The sequence below is a fragment of the Manis pentadactyla genome, chromosome 16, assembly GCF_030020395.1.
Source record: "Manis pentadactyla isolate mManPen7 chromosome 16, mManPen7.hap1, whole genome shotgun sequence".
In the NCBI taxonomy this organism is placed as follows: domain Eukaryota; kingdom Metazoa; phylum Chordata; class Mammalia; order Pholidota; family Manidae; genus Manis; species Manis pentadactyla.
This window is the reverse complement of record NC_080034.1, coordinates 44,361,557-44,373,095: the sequence shown is the minus strand read 5'-3', so window position 1 is coordinate 44,373,095 and position 11,539 is coordinate 44,361,557. Positions and strand designations below refer to the sequence as shown.

General features: G+C 37.2%; 1 protein-coding gene across 1 annotated transcript; it reads left to right on the top strand.

Annotated features, from left to right (window-relative positions):
• The first annotated feature begins 5,374 nt into the window (after positions 1-5,374).
• On the top strand, positions 5,375-6,349 carry LOC118924121 (olfactory receptor 10C1-like). The gene has a single exon (XM_036908625.2). The coding sequence runs from the start codon at positions 5,387-5,389 to the stop codon at positions 6,347-6,349; it is 963 nt and encodes a 320-aa protein (XP_036764520.2). The 5' UTR covers positions 5,375-5,386.
• Positions 6,350-11,539: the final 5,190 nt, after the last annotated feature.

The following is an 11,539-nucleotide window of genomic DNA, read 5'->3' as shown; positions in this document are numbered from 1 at the left end:
TGAAATATATTCATATTTCATTGCTTTTCAGGAAGGAAGAAGACTCAAATATGTCATCTTGTAACCAGCATATCCTTGCATGCTTCAGTTTGTGTGTGTGTGTGTGTGTGTGCACGTGTGTAGCTGGGGACATTGCTAGTTGGAACATGATGCTCTCTTAAGACACCCACAGTCGTTTTTAGATCAGACACGGTGCTGACGACAATAGCTTCTCAGAGCATAGTCTTAGACATGATGATTAGGCATATTTACATCCTCTGAATCTTGGGAGAGTATAAGAAGAGGGTGCAGTAAAAATCAGAGAGTGGCTCATCAGAAGCAATAACCATCTACTTTTTTCCTCAAATGTTATGATTAAAGGTATGTGACGTAACTTTTGTCTTAAGAAAAGAAGATTGTAGAGGACAGTGGATTAGTGAGAATGGATAGCCAATGCCCAAAGCATTTATTAGTTTTGGCCATTATTTTGATCAGTTATTTTTTTCCTTCTCTGAAAAGTAAAGAAACTTACTCCATTTGCTAGTACCCCTGTCATAAAATTGCTGCAAAATTTTTATATTAATTACTCCACAGGAAATATATATATACATACATATATATATATTTGGTATTATTGGAGAATAGAAATACCTAGATCACCCTGGTATCCTGTGCATTTTAATGATAAAATAGTTTCTGCCATGTTATGTTAAGGCTTCATCATATTAGGTCCTTGATGAAGTGACTATAGGGCAATTGTGGAAAGCAATTGGTAATCATCGCCATAATATTTGATAAGCAATTTACATAAGTTGTATCTACTACTAAGGTATTTTAGAAATGATATTTTCATAATGATGAAAGTTAATATTTACTGAATGTTTCTTATATGACAGGCACTGTACTGTTTTATATATACTATCTGATAATGTATAACATGCTGTCCTTAGGGTGATAGGAAATAAACACTTTTAGGAAAATAGTGATTTGATTAATAAGGGACTGAGACAGTCAAAAAACATTTCTAATTATGTGAAACTTACCCTAAAATGAATTACTTGTGCTGGATTATTTCTAAAGCATAATCATATAGAGTATGCTTGTCTTGGATCTTGGGGCTGGGTAAGGAGGCACATGAAGCCAAGCCATTGAGCTATTAAAATTATCTTATCTCCCTTTTCTGTTTCTTTCATACCATCACTGAAAGTCCATTGCATGACTTAAGCCTTCTGAATCTTGCCCATGTTCAGTTGTCACTTCATCTTTTATTATATTGTGTAGGATCCTTTATATAATTTACCAATGGGCATTGGACTCCTGTATCTTCAGATTATATCACAGTGCCTACTTGGATATTTACTGACTCTTAATCTAGTTATTTTCATAGACTGATAATTATAGAGAATATTCCATACAGTGTCCTACAAGCTCATTCACATGAGGCTTTAAAAGGCAAGGGGTTTTGATGCTGATAAATTACATTTTAATGGTCATTCCTTACTTTTTATTCATGGTTTGTCTCTACAATATTTTCATTTTTAACTAAGAACAACACAGCAAGAATGACAGGAAGGGCTTCATCATCCTTTCCTTATGCATAAATGATGGATCAGAAACTTTGTCATGAAAATGACTCAGGTGAGAGACAGAAGCCATACCCATGCCAAATTGTCCTGCTGCCTGTGATGGCCGATCATGCAGATGCCTGACACCTGCGTTGAGCACCTCACTCTGTTTCCATAGGCACTGATTAAAACAAAACACTCTTGGTGTGTACATGAATCTAACCTCTACTGCCTGGATCTCACAGCTCTAGTCTAAGGTCAGTAAAGACTAAATCCTGAAAACAAAGGAAGTGTAATAAAAAAAATTATATGGCTTAGCATTTATTTCTAGACCGAGTTCCATTCTTTGTCAGTTCAAATATTTAGACACACTCACATACCTTCACTACCTATAATATCCTATTTTTCCAATTGCCTCAGAACTTTGGGATGTTTTAAATTTGCTTGTAACAGGGTGATTTTTTATAATTCATTCCATGAATCTAAAAATAGCTCATGATTAACAGCTTTCCTGAGGCTCACTGTGCCAACATCCCCTACCTCCCACCTCCACCACAAGCACTTGCCTTTGCTGTCTACAGTCTAAATGGTACAAAGGTATTTATGAAAGGAAATTTTCATGATGTCAATAATTTAGAAACTTGAGTTAGACATTCTCCTTCTTTGGTTGGGATTTCTCCCTTGTTGCCTCCATCAGCATCACTGAGGAAACTGCAGTTCCTCCCCAATACAAGAAGATATAATGGGTAACATACAACCATGTGAATTCTGTATGTTACAAAACTGAAAAATGAAAAGACAAAATCTCCACATCCAAAATTTTCTTTGCCTACACTATTTTTGGAGAGTCAGGATATTTAAGAAAATCTTTTGTATTAAGAAAAAGATCGATAAGCATTTTGACTGTTTTCTTTGCCTCAGCCTTTACTGAACTGTGTTGCCACAAGAAAAATTCAGATATTACAGTTTATTATGATGCAAGAAAAATGTTTATAAATGCTTTAAGGTAAGTGTAAAAGCAGTATAATAAAGCATTTGATGTTTGAGCTACTTTTCCAATAGTGATATGCATCCAGGTTTTCTGTAATCATGCAGAGTTAGTTCATATCTGCAGAGTTATGAATCAGTCCCCTGGTTTTTGTCCTTTGATTTTGGGAACTACTGTTTAGCTCAGTGGGTATCAAAATTAGTATATTAAAATGTACTGTAACACATAATTATTTTTTCCTAGGACATGACATTCAGCTGGCAGTTTTTTCTTGTATGTATGTATGTGTGCACTTTTTGCTTTTCCTCACTCCATCATGGCAGATGAATAGAAAAACATGAAATTGAGATGAAGATAATGAGTAGGATGAATGATTATGGATTGTGATGTAAAATTCTGCAAGGGGGAGTATATATGAAGGTAAATCTTTTGTGACCATACACATATATGCAGGCACTGCTCTAGCTAATATTTATTGAATACTTAATCAGTGTTCTAAGTAATTTTATTGGAATTAACTTGTTTAATCTTCATGGTAATCTCATTAGGGGTGTACTAGTATCACCTCCTTTTATAAATGGGGATATTAAAGGAACAGATAATTTAAGTAAATATTAACTTTGACCTGGTATTACATGGCTGTACTAGGATTTGAATCTGGATAAAATATCTCCAAAATACTTTTAAGTACTATGCTATTCAACCTGGATTTGAATGTGTATGTTTCTGTCTGTGGTATGCAGATGAATGTGCATATGCAAAAACGTGTTTTTGTACATGTTTATGTGAATGCACCTAATATGTTTGTCTATTCAAAATAATTTGAAGCTCAGAAAACATGCTTTTGTTTTAGATATCCTGCCTTCAAATGTTAATAAGAATAAACTATGAAAAGTTGAAGGTAGTATAAACATGATTTCAGTTTATGCTCATGCATAATAGAGTCCAGAACAACAAAAGTGAAACCTCCTTATTCATCCATCCTGTTCATGGCAAATATTGTTCAGAATTTTAGCTGATGACATTTCAAAAGAATAATCCAAGCTGCAGCCCATCCATAGAAAAACAAGGAATTCTTTGTCAGGAATTGATAATTATTGAATTGGGAGAAAAATAAATATCACATGTGAGAATTTGAGGGAAAGCAGATTTATCATAATTAACTTCAGAAAATAGAATGTGCACCAACAGGCAGAATAATATATACGCAGCCAGAGTAAAGCTTAGCCTTCAAACTTTTTTCATTACAAGAGAGTGTATTCATTGTTCAGGGTAATGGGTATAATTGTAAGCAAAAATAAATAAATTCTGCCCTCTGTGTCTGTGTCTGAGGCTTTGCTCAGGATGAAATTAGCAATTAATTGCCCTTGGAGTGGTGTGGTGCTCTCCTAGCAGTTACAGAGTTGTGGAGGGGTATAGAGGGGCATGCAACTGACTAGTATGAGGATAAGAAAGAGCAGGAGTAGATAGGGAAGGAGTTTCCAGACAGAAGACAAGGCTATGCTGGACAGTGACCACAGACAGGCAGTTCACTAGGTGAACAGTCAGTGAGGCAAATGTCAATTCTCTGTGAAATGAGCACACAAAGAGGAAATATATGGAAGCAAGACACATACTAAAAGATATAAGTGTGTAGTTTGATAGGACTATAACTTGCTCCGTCATACCCAAAATGCTGCAGAGCCTTGTGACCTTTGGGTAAGGGATGAGATCAAAGTTTTTATCAATACTCAGTGACCCAATCCACAGATTTGCATCCATCATATTAAGTAATTTGAATTTTAACCTGAGACAGTGGTAATTTTCAATTAACAAAAAACACTCTGATGCAGAGAGAATGGCCAATGAGAAATAATAAGGGAATGAAATGTGCTGCAGTGAAGAAGTAATCTGAGCAGTACAGTGTAGATATGATACAAATGGCTGTGAAACAGTCTTCACATGGCTGCCCCTTCGGTCATTCACATCTCAGCTAGTGCCTTTCATCACCAAGAACCCTCTTTGAATGCCCATTCTAGATTGGTCAGTCACCAGTACCTACTCTGCTCTCGATTCTCTGCACTGCAGCAATTATATTTTATTGAATGGTTATTTAAATTCTGTTTTCCTCCTTTACTAAATAAATTCCATGTGAGAGCAATTTCTTTTCACTGTTGAAGCCCAGGATCTACAACAGTACTTGCAAAATACTCTGTGTTCAATAACTACTTGTCAAAAATGAGTGAAGAAAGCAAGTCAGTGGAAAAATTGATTGAATGAAATGGATGGATACAAGAGGATCTCCATCTGTTAGTATTTGACAACTGATTAAAGGAAGGGATAAAGAGAGAATGGAACCAAAGTTAATTATTTTCCATTTTACTCCAGACAAATAGTTAATACAGAAAAGGGTTTGGTTTGAAAAGGAACGAGGGTGAGTGTCATTTCCAAACTTTTTGAATTTTAAAACTGCAGGTGAGAAATAATACCAGCTCCATCTACGTGGGGGAGGGAGGGAGAAGGGAATTGAGGGGTATTATGTTTAGTACACATGGTGTGGGGGATCACAGGGAGAACAGTGTAGCACAGAGAAGGCACATCGTGAATCTGTGGCATCTTGCTGCACTGATGGACAGTGACTGCATTGGGGTATGGGTGGGGACTTGATAATATGGGTAAATGTAGTAACCACATTGTTTTTTCATGTGAAACCTTCATAAGAGTGTATATCAATTGTACCTTAATAAAAAATTTTTTTAAAAAGAAAGAAAGAATACAGCTCTGACTTACTATAGCTTGTTAAAAGTAATAAGAAAATTTGCATTTTTACCTAAAGGAAACTCTCCAATGGCTTTTCCTTTCTCTTTTTCAGGTCATGAACTTCAGTTGCTCCTTGTGGCAGGACAACAGCATTTCTGTCAAACACTTTGCATTTGCCAAATTCTCTGAGGTCCCCAAACAGTGTTTCCTCTTGTTTACTCTCATCCTATTCATGTTCTTAGCATCACTGGCAGGCAATGCCCTCATAGCCTTTACCATCTGGACCAACACAGTTCTCCACACACCCATGTACTTCTTCCTGGCCAACTTGTCTCTCTTGGAGATTGGCTACACTTGCTCTGTCATACCCAAGATGCTTCAGAGCCTTGTGACAGAGACCCGAGGAATCTCTCGGGAAGGCTGTGCTACACAGATGTTTTTCTTTACATTTTTTGCTATCAGTGAGTGCTGCCTTTTGGCAGCCATGGCTTTTGACCGCTATATAGCTATATGCTCCCCACTTCACTATGCAACACGAATGAATCGTGGGATGTGTGCCCATTTGGCACTGGTGTCTTGGGGAGTGGGATGTATGGTAGGCTTGGGCCAGACCAACTATATTTTCTCCTTGGACTTCTGTGGCCCCTGTGAAATAAAACACTTCTTCTGTGACCTCCCTCCTATCTTGGCACTTGCATGTGGAGATACATCCCATAATGAAGCTGCAGTTTTTGTAGTGGCCATCCTTTGCATTTCCAGCCCCTTTTTGCTAATCATTGTTTCCTATGGGAAAATTCTAGCTTCTGTGCTGGTCATGTCCTCACCTGAGGGCCGCCACAAAGCTCTTTCCACCTGTTCTTCCCACCTGCTTGTAGTCACTCTCTTCTATGGCTCAGGGTCTGTCACTTACTTGAGGCCCAAAGCCAGCCATTCATCAGGAACTGACAAACTCCTAGCCCTCTTCTATACAGTGGTGACATCTATGCTCAACCCCATAATCTATAGTTTACGGAACAAGGAAGTCAAGGCAGCTCTCCAGAGAACTCTGGGCAGGAAGAAAGTCTTGACTCCTGGGTAGTAGATACCAGAGGACCATGCACATCTAGTCCTTGGAAAATATGCACACAATGCAATAATAAAGAAAGAAAGAAGCAAAAAATATGTGTATTCTTCACACTGTTTTGTAAGAACCTGCTTTAATAACAGTGGTTTTAGTATGCTCTGTATGCAGAGCAAAAGCTCTGATTGCCAAATTCTGGAAGGAAGTTGGCTACCAAAGTGTTTTAATATGCAATTCTAACACCAGGCAGGTTTTCCAAAATATTTTAGTCTACGTTCAGAGTATAGATTGCCTGATTATATCTTAGAAGACTGGCAAATTTTCATTCTATACTCAGGTGTTTTCTAGCTCCTAAGAGGAACATTTCATTTGAGGCCCGGTCACTGGAGGGAGTGTTCCCACATATATCTGTCCCATGTGAATCTTAATTCCTTAATAACTCTGTGAAGGGCATTATTTCCTTCCATATAAATGTTTTAAAATTCTTCAACCTTAAATATTCGTACATGATGTAAGGAATTCTTTTTTGTAAGTTGTGTGTACTATAAAAATATATAAACATGCAAAAAGAAAAACTCTTACATTTCAGAGGTATTTGTTGCACATTAAAAGAAAAATATAGGAATGTTTTATCGAGTCCCCATGGTGCAAATGTTTTTTCAAAAAGAGAAAAATCATATTCATAGGTAGAAGAAAAAAACTGAACTAAATGTAGTTACTGGAAAAATTTTAGAAATTTTATGAAGTTTACAAATTCTACCTATATGCAGATGAATCCTGACTCAAGATACTTGGAAATCATCCAAAAACTTGCTCTTCAGAGAAATGAACATGGTTACAATACAATCTCATAGCTATAGGCAACTTCTATAGGGGACTTGACCATTCAGTAGTTTCTCAGGGAGGTGTTGTGGTCTATGAAATGATGAGTATGAGATGAGTAGGTCTGGAGATCTGAGATGCATAGCATGGTGACTCTAATTAATGATATTGTGTTATGTACTTGAAATTTACCAAGAGGATATCTGAAGTGTTCATAACACACACACACACACACAGATAACTATGTGAGGTGACAGATGTGCTCATTCACTTGATTGTGGTAATCATTTCACAGTGTATTGATATATAAAATCATCATGTTATACACCTTAAACACGTACTATTTCATTTGTCAATTATGCCTCTTTTAGCTGGAGAAAAAAAGACAAAGTGATAATTCTATGATCAGGTATAATAGTGATGTTCACTAATGACCAAGATGTGTCTTTCTCCAGATATGCCTATTTTACAAAAACTGGCCCGTTAATTCACTTACACATAAAACACTAGTTTTTATTTACACGTGTGCAGTAATTGACAACGGACATAATCTGAACATGCAAAAATAACTTGGCTGGTTAACAATTATACTACTGGAGTAGGCAGGAATTGTATGCAAATATTGGACATGATGACTTTTAAGTGTAGTTATTAATCTAGAAAAAATGAATGATTTATTAAGTATTAAAACAAAAACAATTTGTAATTCATGAACAGTTTTGTTTAGTTTTATAAATTTGAAAGAATCAAATGATATATTAACCATAAATTTTACTAGGCATTCATTTTTTTTGTTTTCCCCTATTTCTGAAGTTTATCAGTGAACATGTAGTTTATGTATAATGGAAATACTAAAATATTTAATTATCGACCTTTTTTAAAAAACAAATTGAAGAGGGATTAAAGATAGTGGCATGAGAGGAGAGACAGAGGCTTCCTCCTAAAACTGGAGACAAACAGAAAATTTAATTCGTGCAACTAATCCTGAGAGAGCAACAGTACAGAGGAAGGCATCACACTACACATACCTGGAGAAAAGAGCAGACCTCAGCGAACTGGGTAAGGTACTAGAGCTGTGGCTCCGCGGGACCTGAGCCCTTCCTCCACCCCAGCTAACCGGTGGGAGGAAGAGAAATGGAGCAGGGAGGTAGTGGAAAGCTTGGGACTGCTGAATACCTAACTCCAGAGATCTGCTCTGGGAGCAAAAACCTACATTTCATAGTGCTTTCATGAGACTCGCATGACTACCAGGTTGGAAAGTTAATACAGGCAGAGTTCCTGGAGAGACTGAGATTCCAGCCGCTTGTGGAAAGCAGGGATCCATACCCGGCTGCTCTGGTACAAAAACTTATACCTGTGTGCCCAGCCCACTGGCTCAGGCAGTGGAGACAGGCACAGCAGCCAGAAAGCTGGGAACAGCTCTTTCCTCTCCACAGGCATCAGTACCGCTCCCCTGCCACCCCCGACATTGCTTCAGGGGCTGAGCAGCTCTAAGGACTACAGCTTCTGGACACCAGAGGACGCCATTAACAAACATGAAACACCAAAGAAAACTTGTCCAGAGTAAAATTGTTAATACAACTCCAGAGAAAGATTTAAATGATATGGACCTCGTGACTCTTCCTGAAAGGGAGTTCAAAATAAAAATCATCAACATTCTAATGGAGGTACAGAAAGACATCCAAGAACTCAGGAGTGAATTCAGGTCTGAGATCCAGTCATTGAAGAGCACGATGGAGGGTATCAAAAGCAGGTTGGATATGGTGGAGGAGACGATAAATGAAATAGAAACCAGAGAAGAGGAATACAAAGAAGCTGAGGCACAGAGAGAAAAAAGGATCTCTAAAAATGAAATGTTGAGAGAACTGTGTGACCAATCCAAGTGGAACAATATTCGCATTATAGGGATACCAGAAGAAGAAGAAGAGAGAAAAAGGGACAGAAAGTGTCTTTGAGGAGGTAGTTGCTGAAAACTTCCCCAATCTGGGGAAGGAGATAGTCTCTCAGGCCATGGAGATCCACAGATCTCCCAACACAAGGGACCCAAGGAGGACAACACCAAGACACATAGTAATTAAAATGGGAAAGATCAAGGATAAGGACAGACTGTTAAAAGCAGTCAGAGGCAGAAATAAGATCATATGCAAAGGAAAGCCCATCAGACTAACATCAGACTTCTCAACAGAAACCTTATAGGCCATAAGGAAGTGGCATGATGTATTTAATGCCATGAAGCAGAAGGGCCTGGAACCAACATTAGTTTATCCGGTGAGATTATCATTTAAATTTGAAGGAGGGATTTAAAAATTTCCAGATAAGCAAAAGCTGAGAGAGTTCATCTCCCACAAATAAACTTGGCAGTCTATTTTGGAGGGACTGCTTTAGATGGAAGTGTTCCTAGGGTTGGATAGCTTTCACCAGAGGTAGTAAAACCACAGTAGGGAGGGTGGAACAGCTGACTGTGAGGCAAATACAAAATTAAATTGACTATCCCCAAAGTCAATCAAGGTATAAACAAGAAGTACAGAATTTGATACCTAATATATAAAGAATGTAGGAGGAAGAAAAAGGAGGAGAAATAGAAAAGAACCTTTAGATTGTGTTTGTAACAGCATACTAAGTGAGTTAAGTTAGACTCTTAGATAGCAAGGAAAGTAACCTGGAAACTTTGGTAACCACGAATCTAAAGCCTGAAATGGCAATAAGTACATACCTATCAATAATCACCCTAAATGTAAAAGGACTGAATACTCCAAACAAAATACATAGAGTCACTGGATGGATAAGAAAACAAGATCCATCTATATGCTGCTTGCAAGAGACTCACCTTAAACCCAAAAACATGCACAGACTAAAACTCAAGGGATGGAAAAAGATATTTCATGCAAACAATAGGGAGAAAAAAGCAGGTGTTGCAGTACTAGTATCAGAGAAAATAGACTTCAAAACAAAGAAAGTAACAAGAGATAAAGAAGGACATTACATAATGATAAAGGGCTCAGTCCAAAAAGAGAATATAACCATTCTAAATATATATGCACCCAACACAGGAGCACCAGCATATGTGAAACAAATACTAACAGAACTAAAGGGGGAAATAGAATGCAATGCATTCATTTTAGGAGACTTCAACACACCATTCACTCCAAAGGACAGATCCACCAGACAGAAAATAAGTAAGGACACAGAGGCAATGAACAACGCACTAGAACAGATGGACCTAATAGGCATCTATAGAACTGTACACCCAAAAGCAACAGGATAAACATTCTTCTCAAGTGTACATGGAACATTCTACAGAATAGACCACATACTAGGCCACAAAAAGAGCCTCAGTAAATTCAAAAAGATTGAAATTCTACCAACCAACTTTTCAGACCACAAAGGTATAAAACTAGAAATAAATTGTACCAAGAAAGTAAAAAGGCTCACAAACACATGGAAGCTTAACAAAATGCTTCTAAATATTCAATGGATCAACGACTAAATTAAAATGGAAATCCAGCAATAAATGGAAGTAAATGACAACAACAACACAAAGCCGCAACTTCTGTGGGACGCAGCGAAAGCAGTCTTAAGAGGAAAGTATATAGCAATCCAGGCATATTTAAAGAAGGAAGAACAAACCCAAATGAATAGTCTAATGTCACCATTATCAAAATTGGAAAAAGAACAAATGAGGCCTAAAGCCAGCAGAAGGAGGGACATAGTAAAGATCAGAGAAGAAATAAACAAAATTGAGAAGAATAAAACAATAGAAAAAATCAATGAAACCAAGAGCTGGTTCATTGAGAAAATAAACAAAATAGATAAGCCTCTAGCTAGACTTATTAAGAGAAAAAGAGAATCAATGCACATCAACACAATCAGAAATGAGAAAGGAAACATCATGACGGACCCAACAGAAATACAAGGAATTATTAGAGACTACTATGAAAACCTATATGCTAAGAAGCTGGAAAACCTAGAAGAAATGGACAACTTCCTAGAAAAATACAACCTTCCAAGACTGACCAAGGAAGAGACACAAAATCTAAACAAAGCAATTACCAGCAAAGAAATTTAAGTGGTAATAAAAAAAATACCAAAGAACAAAACCTCAGGCCAGATGGATTTACCTCGGAATTTTATCAGATTTACAGAGAAGATATAATACCCATTCTCCTTAAAGTTTTCCGAAAAATAGAAGAGGAGGGAATATTCCCAAACTCATTCTATGAAGCCAACATCACCCTAATTCCAAAACTAGGCAAAGACCACACCAAAAATGAAATTTCAGATGAATATCCCTGATGAACTTAGATGCAAAAATACTCAATAAAACATTAGCAAACCAACTTCAAAAATATATTAAAAGGATCATTCATCATGACCAGGTGGGATTCA